The sequence below is a fragment of the Coregonus clupeaformis genome, chromosome 1, assembly GCF_020615455.1.
Source record: "Coregonus clupeaformis isolate EN_2021a chromosome 1, ASM2061545v1, whole genome shotgun sequence".
Classification (NCBI taxonomy): domain Eukaryota; kingdom Metazoa; phylum Chordata; class Actinopteri; order Salmoniformes; family Salmonidae; genus Coregonus; species Coregonus clupeaformis.
This window is the reverse complement of record NC_059192.1, coordinates 47,272,190-47,293,477: the sequence shown is the minus strand read 5'-3', so window position 1 is coordinate 47,293,477 and position 21,288 is coordinate 47,272,190. Positions and strand designations below refer to the sequence as shown.

Genomic DNA, 21,288 nt, shown 5'->3' with positions numbered 1-21,288 from the left:
CATGTCAGTTTTCAATGTGGAGGAAACTCTAAAGCACAATAAGAGCCCTGGAGAAATAGAAAAAATAGCCAAACTCCTTGGCTACTCCCCTGCAGAGATAGACAAGATTGTCCAGCAATGGCGTGCCATCCATCTTAGTAAATGGAATGAGACAAAAAACACTGGGCTTCTGGAGTGAGATTTGGAAGTTCAGGGATGCAGCTGATATCAACCCGTTTCAAGAACTTGCCATGGCTGCTGTGTCTGTGTTGTCCTTGCCACACTCTAATGCTGAAGTCGAGAGAGTATTCAGCCAGATGTGTGTGGTAAAAAGCAAACTTTAAAAATCGGATGTCCTTGCAGACCCTTAACTCCATCCTGTACATTCGATATGGACTGAAGCTGTCTGGTGAGGCTTGCTATGAGCACCAGCTGCCTGAGAATGTTTTGCAGCTTTTTTGCACATCAGCTGCTTACTCATTTAAGTCAGCTCCCTCAGTTGCTGAACCTGCCATAGAGAGCCTTGACCAAAATGACGATGACCCACTCTTTCTGTGAGCCAGCACAGCCTGTGTGTGTGTGGAGGGGGGTCTGGAAAAAACAAACAGTTAGTTACCATCCTTTTCTCACATTGCCATTGACAGTTTTTTCTATTGTCTCTTTTTGGTCCATTTAGATTGTTAATGTAGATTGTATACTGTGACTTGTTGTAAGCTCCTAAGTGGACCATAAGGTTAAAAACCAAACTTAAGAAAACTAAACGAAAAAACGAAAAAAATATTTAAAACTAAATACCTCCGCCAGAGTGTCTCTTTTGGGTCACTTTTGCTGGTTCCAAGCCTGTATAAAGGAGGGTGGTTGAAAAAAACAAGAATCGACAGAAGAAAGTTAATTTGTAGTTCTAACCATATTTAGGGTGTTTTTTACTCACTTTTTGTCTCTCCCACGACGTCCATCACAATGACATGCACATGGGCAATTATGCAAATTAGGTGATGACGTCATTTTCTGGTGTTATTGGAGACTCTGACGTGCTATGTATCGTTCTTACTCTTCTCAACGAGCAGCGGGTGCTACGGGCCCCACCCCTGTCCCAAAGCACTCTTCAGGCGGCCCAGTCCTCGCGCAGCTTTTTACTCACTTTTTGTCTCACTCATGATGTTATTCCTCTCTCCTACAGCGTCCATCACAATTACATGCACATGGCCAATTATGCAAATTCGGCGATGACGTCATTTAGCGACTTCTAGCTACTTTTAGGACAGCCAATAGCTACTTTCCTTACTGAGGAGTTGGCGACGCTGCCTGGGATACAGGGCTGCCTGTCAGGCCCTGTTCAGGGCTTAAATGCCCACCAGCGATTTCTCTCCACATTTCCATAGTTCAGGTTATAGATGAACATTTAACCAGATCTTTCTTAACGATCTTGTTACGTTCTTTTGTCTTTGATGTAACATTGAAGTTATATCGTTCAATGTAGGAAGTTATGTCACATTTAAGTTGCTAAGCAACCAGTATTGTACACAAAGACAAGGCTCTGTTGACAGTTTGCCTGGTGTAGTAGCCATGTAACTGAACAGGAGCTAGGTAGCTCATGTCTCTGGATTTGGCAACTGCGAATGCAAGCCTTCTTTTCGCTACAACACTCCAACAGAACGTTATAGCTATGTCTTATAAAGGCTTTATAAACTGTAACAGTCGTGTCTCCAAAGAAGAGCAGGAGTTTTATGATTTAAAAAATAAAGCTGCTGAATATTATAGGGCAAACGGCGTCCCACAGAAGATGGAGGGTGTCCTGAACGACATGTTCTTTGATAAGCCCGATGATATTTACGGTTACCTGGTATGACTGCCAATGTATTGATTCCTGAACTGCTGACCAACATATTAGCATGCTTGCTATCTAGCTAGCTAAGTGAATGTTAAGTTAATCAGCTAACTTACTGGAGCCAGAAGTCATGTGTAAATGCGGGCAAGTGTTTGGGTGCTGAAATGCGTAGTTTTTGATAAAAACTCAATTTTATGTGATGTCGGAGCTCAAGTCTGCCCTAGTAGTGGCTGCTCAACTCCATCGTAAATCGTGGAGTTGAGTTTAGTCAGATAGCTAAGTTAGCTTCTGTAGCTGACTCAAGGGTAACGTTATTTAGTCTTAGCTTACCTTGTAAAACAAAACACAGCTATCAAACGTTAGCTAGCCAAAATTAATCGATGTTGGCTCTAGCCGAGCACTAGTGTTAGTTAACCCGATTTGCTAATCATCTGATGACCAAATCATGCCCTTGATTAGGCCTAGTTGAATCAGTAACGTTAATCCTGCTGGGCTGTGGCAGTGCAGTGCACCGGCTGGTGTCCAGGTTGTTGTTTCTTTCTGCTGTGATTATTAAAAGTTTTATGACATTTTCTAGGCAAATTACTTCTCAAAATTCTCAACGCCACCTGTGATAAGCAGACTATTGGGGAAAGAAATTTATGATGGAAAGGGTCAACTATCCATCCAGGCACAGGTCCTCTGCATCATTAAAAACGAAGAAAAGGTAAGTTCATTAGCAAGCTAGCTAGCGAGTTCTGTTTTCCTTGTACTAGGTTCTTTTCAGTTTTGTGCATCCTCTCCTTGTTGGAAATTGAAGTAGCCGACTCACTTCCCAAATGTTCAATTCATATAGCCAAATGTGTGATCAATTTGTGTAGAGGTTGCAATAGGCAGTGGTGGAAAAAGTACCCAATCGTCATACATGAGTAAAAGTGAAGATGCCTTAATAGAAAATGACTCAAGTAAAAGTGAAAGTCACCTTGTAAAATCTTACTTGAATAAAAATATAAAAGTATTTGGTTTTAAATATACATAAGGATCAAAAGTACATGTAATTTCTAAAATATACTTAAGTATCTTAAGTAAAAGTAAAAGTATAAATCATTTCAAATTCCTTATATTAAGCAAACCAGACTGCACCATTTTCTTGTTTTTATTTGTTTACAGATAGCCAGGGGCACACTCCAACACATCATTTACAAATTAAGCATGTGTTTAGTTGATCAGCCAGATCAGACACAGTAGGGATGACCAGGGATGTTCTCTTGATAATAAGTGTGTGAATTAGACAATTTTCTGTCCTGCTAATCATTGGAATTTGAGACATAACAGTATAGTAATGTTTGACATGACAGTATCGGGGCTCTTCAGCCATACAGGGAACGCTAATGTGAAGAGGCAGCTGGGGAAACAAGCAGGCTAGGAGGGTAGTGATCAGAGGACAGCCACTGACCCCTGCCCCTTGCCATTTCAGTTTTTCAGTATTTTAGGCTGGGGAAGTGAGATGTGACTCCATGAATTGAGGGCAGAGCAAGGCTACCAAAGAAACATAATCATGAACTATCAGTTCTTACTAACAGTTGCCTCTACAAAGCCTGGGTATTAATTTACATCAGACTGTGCTGAGGCCAGCAGTTTTATACTGAACAAAAATATAAATGCAACATGCAACAATTTCAAAGATTTGATTGAGTTACAGTTCATAGAAGGAAATCAGTCAATTCAAATAAATTAATTAGGCCCTAATCTATGGATTTCACATGTAATAATAATAATAATAATAATAATAATAATAATATGCCATTTAGCAGACGCTTTTATCCAAAGCGACTTACAGTCATGCTTGCATACATTTTTTTTTTGTGTATGGGTGGTCCCGGACTGGGCAGGGGTGCAGCCATTGGTGGGCCTGGGAGGGCATAGGCCCACCCACTGGGAAGCCAGGCCCAGCCAATCAGAAGTAGTCTTTCCCCACAAAAGGGCTTTATTACAGACAGAAATACTCCTCAGCACCCCCCTCCTCAGACGATCCCGCAGGTCCTGGCCCGGCGTGGTTACACGTGGTCTGCGGTTGTGAGGCCGGTTTGATGTACTGCCAAATTCTCTAAAACTACGTTGGAGTCGGCTTATGGTAGAGAAATGAACATTAAATTATCTGGCAACAGCTCTGTTAGACATTCCTGCAGTCAGCATGCCAATTGCACACTCCCTCAAAACTTGAGACATCTGTGGCATTGTGTTGTGTGACACAACTCCACATTTTAGAGTGGCCTTTTATTGTCCCCAGCACAAAGTGCACCTGTGTAATGATTATGCTGTTTAATCAGCTTCTTGCTGATATGCCACACCTATCAGGTGGATGGATTATCTTGGAAAAGGAGAAACACTTTACATGTTGCGTTTATATTTTGTTCAGTATAGATCCGACACAGAAACCCTCTCTCACAGTCAACAGAGAAAAAACTTGGCGTCAGGGACATAGTAGTGGCTTTAGCAGCCTTTAGAGTGATGCTCTTGGATTATTACCATGCCCATTTGGCAGATACAGTGAAATGGCTGATGGTAATCTGCCATAACAGGGAACAGCGAGGCTAATGGTTAACCTAAAGGGAGAGAGAGAGCGAGAGAGGAGAGTGGATATTAACTCAGATAGTCCACCTTCTAACCATGCTGCTGGCTTCAGGTCAGTGGGAGGTGCCTGTGTCAGCGCTGCCTGCTTCAGTACTCATCACAGTCTGGGACCGCTCTAAGATGGCAGCCGAGGCAGAGGGAGGCACAAATCCAAATCCTTTACTTTCCCGCTTCAGTGCAACATTTGAATTGTTTCACACATTGGGCCATGTTAAATCAGTGCAGAGTGCAATGCTTTTGACTTCAGCTGTTTTTGATTGACTTATTACACAGTGACACTTAGGTTAAACCAAAACAAATCTCTATTGTTTGTTGACATTGGGCCCGATTCAGACTTAGGAAATGTATGCCTTTCATACGCCTTTCTTTCATACTTCTTAGTAGTTGGTATTCAGACTTACCTTGTGAAAGTGCATAAAGGGCTTTGCAGGCGTGGTTCCCTTGCGCGTGCTGTATAAATGTAATTCAACTGCTGAAAACCCTCCCGCTTACTGGACAACAGATGTTCTCATGGAGTTTTCATTCAATAGGGTTTTCAGTGCATTTATCTAAAGCCATCCATTTAAATTTTTTGGAAAGACCCACATATAATGGTGCCGGAGGAGATGGCTGCCGTTTTACGGGCTCCTAACCAATTATGCTATTGTGTGTGTTTTTTTGCGTTATTTGTAACTTATTTTGTACATAATGTATTTGCCACCGTATCTTATGATCGAAAAGAGCTTCTGGATATCAGGACAGCGATTACTCACCTCGTACTGGACGAAGATTTTTTCTTTAACGAGTCGGACGCAAAGGATTTAATTCAGACACCAGACAAGGCCCAAATCCCTGTCATTCGCATGAAGAAGAGACGGAGATATCAGGGACTTTGGTCGGGGTGCCTTGTAAGGATCCGACGGCAAGTGGGTAATCTGCCTCTACCATCAGTCCTATTAACCAACGTACAATCTTTGGATAATAAAATGGATGACCTCCGATCAATAATATCCTACCAACGGGAATTAAAAAACTGTAATATCTTATGTTTCACCGTGTCGTGGCTGAACGACGACATTGATAACATAGAGCTGACGGGGTTTTCGGTGCATCGGCAAGATAGAACAGGTGCCTCCGGTAAGACAAGGGCTGGCGGTCTGTGTATATTTGTAAATAACAGCTGGTGTACAAAATCTAATATTAAGGAAGTCTCAAGGTTTTGCCTGCCTGAGTTAGAGTATCTCATGATAAGCTGTAGACCACACTATTTACCAAGAGAGTTTTCATCTATATTTTTCGTAGCTGTCTATTTACCACCACAAAGGCCATAAGCAAACAAGAAAATGCTCATCCAGAGGCGGCGCTCCTAGTGGCCAGGGGCGTTAATGCAGGGAAACTTTTACCTAATTTCTACCAGCATGTTAAATGTGCAACCAGAGGGGAAAAAACTCTAGACCCCCTTTACTCCTCACACAGAGACGCGTACAAAGCTCTCCCTCGCCCTCCATTTGACAAATCTGACCATAATTCTGTCCTCCTGATTCCTGCTTACAAGTAAAAACTAAAGCAGGAAGTACCAGTGACTCAGTTAATAAGGAAGTGGTCAGATGACGCAGATGCTAAGCTACAGGACTGTTTTGCTAGCACAGACTGGAATATGTTCCGGGATTCTTCCGATGGCATTGAGGAGAACACCACATCAGTGGCTTCATCAATAAGTGCATCGGTGACGTCGTCCCCACAGTGAGCGTATGTACATACCCCAACCAGAAGCCATGGATTACAGGCAACATCTGCACTGAGCTAAAGGGGAGAGCTGCCACTTTCAAGGAGTGGGACTCTAACCCGGACGCTTATAAGAAATCCTGCTATGCCCTCCGACGAACCATCAAACAGTTAAAGCGTCAATACAGGACTAAGATTGAATCGTACCACACCGGCTCCGACGCTCGTCGGATGTGGCAGGGCTTGCAAACTATTACGGACTACAAAGGGACGCACAGCCGCGAGCTGCCCAGTGACACAAGCCTACCAGACGAGCTAAATTACTTCTGTGCTCGCTTCGAGGCAAGCAACACTGAAGCATGCATGAGAGCATCAGCTGTTTCAGATGACTGTGTGATCACGCTCTCCGTAGCCGATGTGAGTAAGACATTTAAACAGGTCAACATTCACAAGGCCGCAGGGCCAGACGGATTACCAGGACGTGTACTCCGAGCATGCGCTGACCAACTAGCAAGTGTCTTCACTGACATTTTCAACCTGTCCTTGACTGAGTCTGTAATACCAACATGTTTCAAGCAGACCACCATAGTCCCTGTGCCCAAGAACACTAAGGTAACCTGCCTAAATGACTACTGACCCGTAGCACTCACGTCTGTAGCCATGAAGTGCTTTGAAAGGCTGGTCATGGCTCACATCAACACCATTATCCCAGAAACCCTAGACCCTCTTCAATTTGCATACCTCACCAACAGATCCACAGATGATGCAATCTCTATTGCACTCCACACTGCCCTTTCCCACCTGGACAAAAGGAACACCTACGTGAGAATGCTATTAATTGACTACTGCTCAGTTTTCAACACCATAGTGCCCTCAAAGCTCATCACTAAGCTAAGGACCCTGGGACTAAACACCTCTCTCTGCAACTGGATCCTGGACTTCCTGATGGGCCGCCCCCAGGTGGTAATGGTAGGTAACAACACATCTGCCACGCTGATCCTCAACACGGAGGCCCCTCAGGGGTGTGTGCTCAGTCCCCTCCTGTACTCCCTGTTCACCCATGACTGCATGGCCAAGCACGACTCCAACACCATCATTAAGTTTGCCGACGACACAACAGTGGTAGGCCTGATCACCGACAACGATGAGAGAGCCTATAGGGAGGAGGTCAGAGACCAGGCCGTGTGGTGCCAGGATAACAACCTCTCCCTCAAGGTGATCAAGACAAAGGAGATGATTGTGAACTACAAGACATGGAGGACCGAGCACACCCCCATTCTCATCGACAGGGCTGTAGTGGAGCAGGTTGAGTATTTCAAGTTCTTTGGTGTCCACAAAATATCATGGTCCAAACACACCAAGACAGTCATGAAGAGGGCACGACAAAGCCTATTCCCCCTCAGGAGACTGAAAAGATTTGACATGGCTCCTCAGATCCTCAAAAAGTTATACAGCTGCACCATCAAGAGCATCCTGACTGGTTGCATCACCGCCTGGTATGGTAACTGCTCGGCCTCCGACCGCAAGGCACTACAGAGGGTAGTATGTACGGCCCAGTACATCACTGGGGCCAAGCTTCCTGCCATCCAGGACCTCTATACCAGGCTGTGTCAGAGGAAGGCCCTAAAAATTGTCAAAGACTCCAGCCTATGCATAGTCACTTTACCTCTATCCACATATACATATTACCTCAATTACCTCGACTAACCTGTGCCCCCGCAGGTACAGGTACCCCCTGTACCCCCTTACTGCTGCTCTTTAATTATTATTATATATATATATATTTTTTTACTTATATATATTTTTTACTTAACACTTACTTTTCTTAAAACTGCATTGTTGGTTAAGGGCTTGTAAGTACGCATTTCACTGTAAGCTCTACACCTGTTGTATTCGGCACATGTGACAAATACAATTTGATTTGATTTAGAAAATATGTAGAGAACGGTTCAGAATATTAGGGATCATATTAAGAAAAGCCATGTATGCCTAAATACATGCATATTCGTCTCCTTTTCAGCACCAATTGGTAGATAAAAAAATACTCTGATCTATATTATTGAGGGTTAGGAAAGTATTCATGAATAATAATAAAAAACAGGTTTGGACAGCACAAAATATATTGGTGAATCAAAAAACGGTGTTTCGATTCATCCTGTAAGTTGCCATATTCAATTGTTCAACCATGAAATATTGGAAGGTGAGAAAAGTGTACAAGAGGGGTTGAACAGTAGCCCTATAAATCTACCCTAATAATCCTCACTAATCATGGAACTGTGATGACAACGGTCCAGTCGACGTGAACTGTGTGCCCCAGGCTCCAGATTTAAACTGCTATGTATGGTCTGCGTTCCATAATGATTCAAATAGGCTACATGTCCCAAATTATTGCACAATTTGTAATACGTTAGTCTAATATGATCCACTATTGCTAGCGATCCTCAGGAACTACCACACGAACATGAATGAGGAAAGAAAGGTAAACTAACGATGTAATGAAATGATGCAAAATGTAAGGAAACTAACACTAAAGTGACAGTTATAAATGTATGTGGGTATAACTGACGGTGGCTACCGATAGTGGCTAATATTTAACACGATACAAATTGTAAAGCATACAGTGAAAAGTCAGGGCATATTAAAACCTTCTAGAAATCATAAATCAACTCGGTAGGTTTGGCGCTATACGGTAATTTGCGCATGGCTACAGAAGCCTATAGCTTGTGTCTCCAAACTTCATCTTTGCAAGTTATAAGGCCAGCATTTCATAAAATTCACAGTGGAAAAGGTAATATGTTGATATGCTTCAGTTTGCTGCCATATGACTGGTTTCACATTTGTCTCCAGCGATCATAAGATAGGCCTAAAATAGATCTAAAACAATTGTCATTTATATTTACAATCCCATTATCCAAATGGCTTACTCATTCACCTAGCTCTTTTCAAGAGCTGTTATCAATTTGAAAATTACAGATCATGGAGAATGGTGTTATTTCTAAATGGAAAAGGTGGAGGTATCTGTAGACACATCTCCGCCACACCTTCATTTATTTGATCTCCACCCCAAATGAATAGCTGGTGTTAGCATGCTATTCTCATGCTTAAGTTCAAGGTCAGAAGCATGGAGATAAAAGTGTATAAAAAAGGAACTACGTTCCATTTACGCACGCTTAACTCGGGTCGGAATTCCCCCCCATATGAATAGACATATGATAATCATTTGTTGGTATTAGAGGAGTGACCATAGTGCAATTTTTTAAAAATATCACTATGGAAGTGACATTCAGAACTTTATGGTTTCCATGTGATGTTGGCACAAGGATTGAGTAAAGTCTCTGTTCATTATGATAAAAGTTGTTACAGACCGTTACTGTATATCATGGTATCCCTAGGACAATTGTAGATTATGTAGTAGACAGCATCATCATTCTTCTAAAAGGCGTCATAGTAGGTTTTGCCTCACTGTCCACCCATTGCTTTTTCTTGCTAAAATGTCCCCCTTGTCTTTGTGTTTAGACAACATGTTCTGCGGTGATATCAAGCCACAGTGAGGTCCTCGACAACAGTTTCCAGGACCCAAGTGGTGTGACCAATATCAACAATGATAAGAGGAGGGATTCTGTGATGGCCGCTCTCCACTGGATCGATGAATCACTGAACACAATCCTAAAGGGCTCTGATCCCTGCGACCAGACAGGAGTGGATAAAATACTTAGGTACGCATCCTCTCTAAAGTTCTGTGCACAGATATGTTTGTGAAACAAGTAGTTGTCAATACTGAAAGTCAAGATATTGGTGATTAATGATTATCAGATATTATTAGCAGACTGCAGAAATATTTTTTTACAGGTATTGTTGGATATTTAACTAATAACTATAAAAACAAGCTTGCCGAAATACCCCCAGGTCTATTAAATTAAGTCAAGGTCAATGTTTGATGAATCATAGCATAATCAAAACAGAGTTAGTCTAGACCAGGGGTGTCAAACTCAATCAGCGCACGGGCCATATTGAAAAATCTAATCAAAAATATTGACCCTAATAAAAACGTTTTTAATAACTCCAAATAACAAAAACGTATCTTGGTTGTAACATTTAAACTTAAAATATGTTTGTCATTTTTTGGCACTGCATGGATCACAGGTGCGGTTGAATGCAGCATTGCTATATGGTGCACTCAGAATGTCTTGTAGTTGAGTAGCAACATTTTAGTAGCCTAGCTAGGACTGTGTACACTTTCCCTCTGCTGCGCGTTGTAAACCGGTCACACATGAAAGCAGCGCAAATGACATTGAATTCACCCAATGCAAGTGCATCAGGCTGTAATTTCATAAAGTAGATGACTCAACTGTTTACATATTTATACTCGCTGTGTGTCCTATTGTCCTTCCGCGTGTGTGTGAATCCTTTATCTCTTAACTTTTTGACAACCAAGATGACATTTTCTGTAGGCTACAGCAATGACCCGTTAGAACTGAAACTTGGCATGAACATTTAGCCTACAACATGTTTAAAGTTTTGGTCCGGTAGAACATTAGGTTGATGGTGTGTGGGTCTGGGAGGAGGGGGGTGTGTGGAATATTTTTCATCTTTGTCTCCTCAAGTTGGATGGCATAGCTTGTAGTGCCAAGGCTTGTATTACAGTGCATGCATATTAGATTATTTGTAAGACATGGCGTTTCTCCAAGTGGCAGCATTAGCTGTAATGATCACATAATATGATCTCACAGAGATTGGCATCCCTGGGGAGTCATGAGGGCACTAGGTTAGAGGGAGGAGTGGTCACTGCTTAGCTTTACCCCTGACCCTAGCGCAGACTGTGCCAAGATGCCAAAGCCTAGCATGGCATTGCCCTATGCTGAACTGCTGTCGTTCTCTCCTCTTGGCAGAACTGCAATATCGAATTAGATACCCTTGCCTAAAGGGTATTGCGTTAATGATACAAACATGAAAGTCATACAATTTTCAGCTAGGTTGTTTCTGAAAAAGTCTTGATTTGGTATACACTGAGTGTACAAAACATTAGAAACACCTTCCTAATGTTGAGTTGCAACCCCTTTTGCCCTCAGAACAGCCATGATTTGGAAAGGCACACACCTGTCTATATAAGGTCCCAAGTTAATAAATAGCTTTTTGTGAATTTTCATTGTTGGACATAAAAGACTAAAAACACCAGGAAATCAGCTCCAAGTCATTTTAATTAGGGACATCTGTTCCAAAGGATTCCCACGCATAATAGAGAGATACTGTATATGTTATCATATACAAATGTAAGCAAGGTTTGAAATTATTATGTTTTTAGTCAAACATTATGTCTGTTTGGCAGGGCCGGTCCTGGCCATTCTATCCCGAGCCAGACCAAAAAAAATGCCAATAGTCCCAGTAAGCAAAATGATGTTGAAAAGACGTCTAAAATACGTATTTTTCCAGACGTTGAAGTTAGGTTAAATTTAGGTTCTACATTTACATTTTACATTTACGTCATTTAGCAGACGCTCTTATCCAGAGCGACTTACAGGAGCAATTAGGGTTAAGTGCCTTGCTTAAAGGCACATCGACAGATTTTTCACCTAGTCGGCTCGGGGATTAGAACCAGCGACCTTTCGGTTACTGGCACAACGCTCTTACCCACTAAGCTACCTGCCGCCCTGAATGAAAGGTGAAAATAAGTATTTTCCAGACGTTGAAATCAGGTAAATTTTCGGTTCTGAATTAACGTTGAAAAGACTTCATTTATAGACATCTATGTTTGCGCCAAATCAAGGCTGGATGTCTATGATTGGTTCAGATTTGTTCTGGGCCGGACCAAAATCCAACGTCCGTGGACGTGGAAATCAAGGCCGGTATATCACACACTGCAGTTGAGGAACAATGGTAAAGTAATTCTGCTTTGAAAGTTGATAAACTTGTAACCCCGCTTTTGAGAAAATGGGCCTTGAATGTTTTGGTACACCTACTGGAGAGCCCTTCTTTGTCTACACCTATTCAGCATCGTTCACACCCTCTTAAGCTTTAGCCCCACCCATCTCTTTAAGATCAACAACCAAAAATGTCTAAACTAAAAGTGGTGAAAGTAGTAGCCTACAATAAGGAAAAACTCCAGGTAAAAACACTTTATCTAGCCCTTGGCCTATATCATACTTTGACTTAAATTTAAAGTGTCCAGATAAAAATATTGTATAATATTATATAATTATTAGATGATGCTTACCCAGACACTTGTCTAAATTGATGGGTAATGTGAAAGAAATGCTATAACCACCCCCAGCCACATCTAGCTAAGTGGATGGGTCACTATTGTCAAGACATGTACACATGTTCATCAAATACAATAGATGGCCGTAGTCACCCCCAGACACACCTGGTTAACTTGATGGGTCATGTAATCATTCTCTTGCCAAGTGGAGTCTTTTGTTAAGACATGTAGCTAGTTAGCTAGCTAAACAATGAACCATAATCCCAACCCATAGCTACAGTACAAACAGATTGGCATAGCTAGCCACCATCCATGAAATGCTGGAGTATGAATCTGCAGGTACACAGCTAACCAACTAGGTTCAATGTTAACTAGCTAGCTAGCTAACATTAGGCTATAACTAGCAATGCAAATTGATTTTCTGAGATAAAAATAATATTACTACACAGATCATACACGTAATGTCAGCTAGCGAGGCACCAAGCTAACTTTCGCAACCTAGCGAACAGTCCGCTTTAACTTGCAATGAAAACGACTTTCTGATAAAATTTGAAAAGTATAATATCTGAAAATGTAGCTAGACTCTTACCCGTATACATGGATGAACGCTTCACGGCAGCGTGTCTTTTCCGTTTGGTTTGTAGCTAGCTACAGCTTGTTTGGCCCGGTGTTGTGTCAAGTCACTCCGGTCAACCGTGTGCAGAAAATAACGTTAGTCCATCACAACTTTTTTCCCATTGATCTTTGTCAGTAGCGCCTGCTAAATTCTGCAGTTCACAATGGCTAACATTATATCTTTCAAAAAAGCCGCAGTAGCAAGGATTATCTACACATACTGAGCAGCTCATGTTATAGACAAAAGCGTGTTACATGCAGACCAATCCGAACTCATCTTTCGGCATGTTCAGCCCAGCCATTATCTCAGCCAATCATGGCTAACGGGAGGGTTCCTGTCTTTTTCCTTGGCTAAACCAACTAGGCTCTTAATTTAACCATTTTATTTGTATTTACAGATGGCATACAAGTTTGTTATTAAGGCACATGAAAGTTCAAATATTCCAGAAGGCATTTCAGCCAACAAACGCATAAAAAATAAATAAATAAAATCTTTAAATGTCTCTCCTGTGAAGTAGTGGCGTGCGACATACGCCTTGCTTCTTGAAACGGGTCACATTTGTAAAACACCAAAAAAAGACGTTGCCCGTGCTGGGGTGTAGCAATGAAATTTTATGAATGCCCATAGATTGCATGAATGCCCATGGATGTGGTAGCCCTACCATTTGTAAAACAGGCTGTTGCATTGGCTTTATTAGTCCTGATTCCTGTGACTAATCAATTTGTCTATTTAAGCTCTGAATATCAGCTACCCAACTTTATCAGGAGGAGTTATCCTGAGCATATTTGCAATTTGTTTACACAGCGGGAATTGCAGAAGTATTTGTATTTATTTTTCGATATGATCAGCTCGTAAAAAATGGACAGATACATACTTGAAACCACTGATCATGACAATTTAGCCCACGGGATGACAAGACAGCAGTTGTGAGTAGCCTGATTGTCCATTCCATATTGTCCATTTTACTTTGACCTGTCCTGTTTTTAGGATATGTTGTTTGTTAACATGTCAGCTAATTTTTTATTTGATTCGGTGTCATTTAGGTAAGGCTATTGTCATACATTTTATCTCCAGCCTGTAGGCTACAGAAAAGGGCCCATACTCATTCTACCATATGCTATATCTGCTATATGATTTATGTTAGATTCGTTCTTTGATGGAATGTTGGTGGAGCGCTGCAGTGATGCGTCTCTCCAACAGCACACTGGAGATGCACGCTGGAAATGGACATGATAAATATTTTGCATCCCTTTCTTTGACAAAGTGGGCACTGCTTATCACAGGGCGGCATCAGCGCTCACTTAAAAAGCCCACATGCCACTGGTTGAGAGAAATGGTCTGTTTTTGGGCAGAATTATGGGAGGTTTTATGTGTTGTTGGAGGTGCGTCTTGGTCAGTTTAGCTCAGAAAATGCCGCCCTTGTCAATCTGCCGCCATGTCAGAGCCAATCATATCGTTACAGTTTTCTTATTGGCCCCTTTTTACCATCCTTACATAAACCAATAGAGATGCCCATGCGGCCTGTGAGTATTTATTTGGGAGGGGGGGGATGTCATCCAACCTATTCTATTTAATTGAAGTAACAGCAGGGTTGCCTTTGCACATAGTTTGGGATGTACTGGAGCCTTTTGCCTCCTGTTAGTTATGATCATAAACACAGTGGATTAGCATGATAGTAGAGCTGGGAGATATGGACAAAAATCCATATCACGATAAATTGACTGAATTATAAAGATAACTGTGCACCACAGTTATGTTGTTTATATTACCCTTAAAACTACTACTACTACTTTGAATGATGTAGCTATCAATTGTCCCATTAACAATCACCCATATTAGCAAACTTTCGTTTAATTTCAAACTTCACATTTCTCTAGTAGGGTTATTTATTTAAAGAGGTTATTTATCGTAATGAACGATATCAATAAAATGTCCACGATAAGTGGTTGGTTTGGTTGGTGTCGATAATTTTCAGTTTATCTTCCCAGCTCGACATGACTGCCTCCAAAAATATTAGCCTACACGTTTCAAACATATAAACTGAAAATAAGACCCTGTGCTTTGTTTTTACATACCCAATCAAGCATGTTTTTTTTTAGCAAGGAAGCTTGTTTACTCTGTACCTCTAGAAATACCATTAAGCCTAGTTCAGAAATAATTAGAAATCATAAACATTTTGAGATTTTTTTATGATGGCTCTGTAATAGCAAAGACTGAACATAGTTTGCTGTCCTCTCTCAAATGCAATGCTCTGGTAATTCTGGTGTCACATAAGGATTGTCCAAGTTTTCAATGTCCAAGTTCTCCTATTATACAATTGCTCATCCAAGGGTAAAATAAACCCTTGTCCTGATCAACCCCATAGTGTCATGCATGCTGCTTTTGATAACTATATGCTGCTCCTGTGGATGAAGGCCAAGTGGTATTTGTTTTGTGTGGCAGTGATTTCTTCATGGCCCGCTACCTGGAGGACCAGGACATCCGGAACAGAGAGAAGGAGAATCAGCCACCTAGTGTGTCTGTGCCTGAGCCGTCCCCTCCCACCGCACCCCCCAAAGACAAGAAGGGTGGAGACAAAGGTAACGAACCTCACCCCTGGGCCAGCCTGCCAGATAATCTGACATCACATCATATTACCACTGGATGCTTTTCTTTCAAAACATTAGCTTGTTCTCGATAAAATACAGCAGAGGGACCATGTGTATGTTTTAATTATGCATAAAGAAATGTGCTCGTGCTCAGAGGTCATGTGCAGGTTAAGTGTTCCTCTGAAGTTTCCACCTGGGAGACACATTGAGAGGTGTTATTTTAAGAGCTCTGCCAGTATTCGGTCTGAGCTCCACAGAGAAGTCTCGGTTGAAGCGCTGGTCCAATGCACTCATGTCTCTTACTTATTTCCGTAGTGGTCCCCCTGTGGTAAACCGTCTCCTCCTCCCCTCTCTAGTGACAGATAAAGCCCACTGTGTGTTGTAAAAGAGTCCCTGTGGGAGGCCTGGCCTCTCAGACAGTCACTGTGGGAAATTATTCTTCCTCTCAAGTTGTGTAACAACATTGAGGCAGATAAAGTTTGTTTCTGGTTTTCCAGGCAAAAAAGGCAACAGCACAGAGAAGCCCATCCCGCCTCCAGAGCCCTCAGAGCTGGTCGTGCCTGGCTGCATGGCCATTGGTTCAGTGTCCTTGGCTGTGGCCAAGACTGGGGCTCTACTACAATGCATCCCCCTGTACAAGTACATCAAATCTCTGACAAACCAACAAGTCAGTGAGCCCCCCTTTCAACACGCACACCTGCACACACAGAAATACACCATGCAATGTGACGTAGGTCATTGATCAGGAATGATAGGCCTAAAGGCAGATACTATATGTGTGGGTGTAGGGCGGCTCTTTCATCTAGTTGTCATACAAAACATGTAGGTCGTTTTTTTTTTTAAGTGTCAGAAGCGCTGACTAAGATTATTGACCATCTTCTCTTGACTCGGCCATATAATGTCCAAAATCTGCTACTGTAACTAAAGTGTTCATTAATACCTCACCAAGTCTTTTAAGTCTCACTATGCTTTTTCTTTACTTTAACAGCCGTGTCCAAAAGAGATGCACATCCCCGTCCCCTTGGTAACTTTGTTGAGCTGTGGCAAGATGTCCCCAGGAAAACTCAATTTACTGGAGGAAGTCATTGTCATCCCTAAAGCTGGACAAAGACTCAAACAAGTATTGACACTCACAACCACAACATCCTTTCAGCTTTTATTCTCCCATTTCAAGTTACACACTTTGTCCTCGATGTGCCCAGTATTACAGGGAGAGTCTATCAAAACTCAGGTTTATTCTTTGTGTTTTATCTGGACACTTATATTTAAGAAATTTAGCAGACGCTCTTATCCAGAGCGACTTACAGTAGTGAGTGCAGACATTCGTACTGGTCCCCTGCTTGAATCGAACCCACAACACTGCCGTTGCAAGTGCCATGCTCTACCAACTAAGCCACACACGACCATACAGGACTAATTGAATACTAGTCTTGAGAGTGTCGAGGTTAAGTCAACCAATGTTCCTGATTGTTTTCAAACATAGCACATTTTCTCTGCCAAGCTTTGGTATTACATAGTTTAAAGAAACATTTATCTTAAACAATCTGTGAACTCCCCCAACAGATCATTACAATGGTCCTTGAGCTTCAAAAGGAGATGATGAAAATAATGAACACTGCTTCAAAAACAGGGGTAAGGAACATTGCGGCAGATCCTTGTATAGTGGATCTACTGTACAGTATAGGGTGCTATTTGTCGCACAGTTGAGTCAGGGTCTACAGTACATGTTGTTTTTCCTACTCTACCTTCTAGAAAACAAAGCAAATACATTTAGGTGGTTATAGATATGTTACCTTTTTATTTATTTCTAAGACTGAATATATATTACTTTTTACAACTTTTGTTGTGTTACAGCCTGAATTGAAAATGGATTAAATTGACGTTTTATGTCACTGGCCTACACACAATACCCCATAATGTCAAAGTGGAATTATAATTTTAGCATTTTTTTTAACAAATTAATTAAAAATGAAAAGCTGATATGTCTTGAGTCAATAAGTATTCAACCCCTTTGTTATAGAAAGCCTAAATAAGTTCAGGAGTAAAAATCTGCTTAACAAGTCACATAAGTTGCATGGATTCACTTTGTGTGCAAAAATAGTTTTTAACGTGATTTTTGAATGACTACTTCATCTCTGTACCCCACACATACAATTATTTGTAAGGTCCCTCAGTCGAGCAGTGAATTTCAAACACAGATTGAACCACAAAGACCAGGGAGGTTTTACAATGCCTCGCAAAGAAGGGCACCTATTGGTAGATACATAAAAATAAACAGACATGGAATATCCCTTTGAGCATAGTGAAGTTATTAATTACACTTTGGATAATGTGCACCCAGTCACAACAAAGATACAGGCGCCCTTCCTAACTCAGTTGCTGGAGAGGAAGGAAACCGCTCAGGGATTTCACCATGAGGCCAATGGTGACTTTAAAATGGTTAAAAAAAATAAGCAAACACGTTTGGTGTTCACCAAAAGGCATGTGGGAGACTCCCCAAACATATGGAAGAAGGTACTCTGGTCAGATGAGACTAAAATTGAGCTTTTTGGACATCAAGGAAAACGCAAACCCAACACCTCTCAATTCCAATGTAAGACAACAAAATAGGAAAAATGCCAATACTTTCGCAAGCCACTGTATCTAATTAAGTAAGCATTTCACTGTAATGTCTGCACCTGTTGTATTCGGCGCATGTGGCCAATAAAATTGGATTTGATTTGATTAAATTAAGATATATTAGTGTTTTATTTTTTATTTTTTTATTTTTTTTACAGATGTTATAATCGTTCTTCCACTATGACATTACAGAGTATTTTGTGTAAGTCCTTGACAAAAAATGACAATTAAACCCATTTTAATCCCACTTTGTAACACAACAAAATATGGAAAAAATCAAGGGGTGTGAATACTTTATGAAGGCACTGTATACATTACATGAAAACTTCAATCAATTCAATGCCGTCTGTTTATGGTTAAGCACTAGTTGCACTATCAAACTGCAAAGATGATCCAGCACTCTCCACAGATATAGGTATATTATTAACGATTCACTTTGTGTACATTTATGATGGCTGACTAAACATTCCTTCTCTCTTTCCAGCCTGTACTGCCAACAGTGTCTGACTCTGGAGCCTTAGTTGTTGGGTATGAGCGTCCTGAGCAGCCTCTAGATCTAATTACTGAAGCATCTAACAATCTTGGATTGGCACTTGGAAAGGGGATCCATTTGGCAGTAAACTGTGCTGCTCACAACCTAATGGACTATGTATGTAAACAGAATGTTTAAACATGAAGAGTGTGCCCTTGCACAATGAGTACAATTATATTTATTAATTCTATCTTTGCTCCTCTACAGCCAAAAGGAAAGTATGAAGTTATTACAGGAACACCCAAGTCTCCTGATGAACTAGTGGACATGTATGAGGCTTTGATTAATAAATACCCAGCGGTCGTAGCCCTGATCGATCCTCTGCGAAAAGAGGTAAGACGTGAACACAGCTCCGAACACAATACCGCAGTAAACGAAAGACGTGTTGGTGAGTACAGATGTGCTTGTAGAAACTCATGGTGTGTGACCCCTGTGTAAGGATGTGGAGCAGTGGGAGAGACTGAGCAGTGTGGTTGGAGCCTCGTGTAGCCTGCTCTGTGACATCTCCTCCAAGCCCCAGTGTCACAGCACACGGGATGATGCCCCATCTCTTCCAGGGGTCAGAGGGTATATACTCAATCAGAGCAATGAGACCACAGTCACCGACCTGATCCATGTCACCACAGAGAACAAAGGTAAGGGAGCCAATGATGGAGTCAGTTTTACATAGAGCTATTGTTTAATAATACATGACTCATTGTCCTATTGTAAGTCAAATGTATAGTATGCATAGTTTTATGGATGGAATGTCAAATCCATGCTAGTGGAATTAGCCTACATATTGGCCAGATTGACCTAAATTAAGTGACGTCATAACATCAAATCTGAATAGACACAGTGTATATGACAGAGATGGAACAAAACATGTTTACTGAGAGATGGGGTGAGTTCACCCTCACGCTGACTTACATGGTTGCTCTGATGGATTCTGTTGGATGAATCTTTTAGACGTCTTTTCCAGATGTTGACGTCGGGTGCATTTTAGGTGCTGAATGAAAGGTGCAATGGTGTATTCTACGGATGTCGAAAAGACGTCTGTTCTGGACATGGAAAATACATATTTTCTGGACATTGAAATCCGGTGCTTTTTAGGTGCTGAATGAAAATACATAATTTACAGATGTTGAAAATACGTATTTTTCTGTCATTAATTCTATGGCAAGATTTCAACTGCACATACATTCTCAATGAAGTAAGCATTATATCAAAATAATACTTTTTCAAGCCTCTTAATATAAGATAGAGGAGCCAACTGAAGATTGCAACAGAATATTTATTATATCTGTCACATGGACTTATGTTAGCTTTTTCAAAAGCAGTGATGATGTTCAAAGTAGTCAAACCTACAGAATAAACCAACAGACCACTTCAAGGACAATAACATTCTTAATAAAGGTTACAGACACTATATACAAAAGTATGTGGACACCCCTTCAAATTAGTGGATTCGGCTATTTCAGCCACAGCTGTTGCTGACAGGTGTATAAAATTGAGCCATGCATACACAGCCATGCAATCTCCATAGACAAACATTGGCAGTAGAATGGCCTAACTGAAGAGCTCAGTGACTTTCAACATGGCACCGTCACAGGATGCCACCTTTCCAACAACTCAGTTTGTCAAATTTCTGCCCTACTAGAGCTGCCCTAGTCAACTGTAAGTGCCGTTATTGTGAAGTGGAAATGTCTAGGAGTAACAAGTGGTCGGCCACACAAGCTCACAGAATGGGACCGCCAAGTGCTGAAGAGCCTAGCGCGTAAAAATCGTCTATCCTCGGTTGCAACACTCACTACCGAGTTCCAAACTGCCTCTGGAAGCAACATCAGCACAATAACTGTTTGTCAGGAGCTTAATGAAATGGGTTTCCATGGCCGAGCAGCCACAAACAAGCCTAAGAATGGAAATGCGTTCTCTGGAGTGATGAATCACGCTTCACCATCTGGCAGTCCGACGGACAAATCTGGGTTTGGCGGATGCCAGGAGAATGCTACGTGCCCGAATGCATGGTGTCAACTGTAATGTTTGGTGGAGGAGGAATAATGGTCTGGGGCTGTTTTTCATGGTTCGGGCTAGGCCCCTTAGTTCCAGTGAAGGTAAATCTTAACGCTACAATGACATTCTAGACGATTCTGTGCTTCCAACTTTGTGGCAACAGTTTGGGGAAGGCCCTTTTCTGTTTCAGCATGACAATGCCCCTGTGCACAAAGCGAGGTCCATACAGAAATGGTTTGTCGAGATCAGTGCGGAAGAACTTGACTGGCCTGCACAGAACCCTGACCTCAACCCCATCGAACACCTTTGGGATGAATTGGAACGCCGACTGCGAGCCAGGCCTAATCGCCCCAACATCAGTGCCCGACCTCACTGATACTCGTGGCTGAATGGAACCAAGTCCCCACAGCAATGTTCCAACATCTAGTGGAAAGCCTTCCTAGTAGTGTGGAGGCTGTTATAGCAGCAAAGGGGGGACCAACTCCATATTAATGCCAATGATTTTGGAATGAGATGTTCGACAAGCAGGTGTCCACATACTTTTGGTCATGTAGTGTAATTCTATTTTAATTGCTATGACTGATATGTTGTTGTTTATTTACCTTATTCGAATGCACTGAC

General features: G+C 41.6%; 1 protein-coding gene across 1 annotated transcript in view; it reads left to right on the top strand.

The window, feature by feature from the left end:
* The first annotated feature begins 1,300 nt into the window (after window positions 1-1,300).
* Window positions 1,301-21,288, top strand: part of eno4 (enolase 4) — a 39,458-nt gene continuing 19,470 nt past the window's right edge. The window contains exons 1-10 of the mRNA XM_041881603.2: window positions 1,301-1,822; window positions 2,385-2,513; window positions 9,641-9,840; window positions 15,379-15,515; window positions 16,022-16,191; window positions 16,513-16,644; window positions 17,088-17,156; window positions 18,628-18,792; window positions 18,883-19,008; window positions 19,115-19,310. Of these exons, the coding sequence (XP_041737537.1) occupies window positions 1,574-1,822; window positions 2,385-2,513; window positions 9,641-9,840; window positions 15,379-15,515; window positions 16,022-16,191; window positions 16,513-16,644; window positions 17,088-17,156; window positions 18,628-18,792; window positions 18,883-19,008; window positions 19,115-19,310 (1,573 nt within the window). The 5' untranslated portion in view covers window positions 1,301-1,573. The remainder of the gene's footprint in view (window positions 1,823-2,384; window positions 2,514-9,640; window positions 9,841-15,378; window positions 15,516-16,021; window positions 16,192-16,512; window positions 16,645-17,087; window positions 17,157-18,627; window positions 18,793-18,882; window positions 19,009-19,114; window positions 19,311-21,288) is intronic.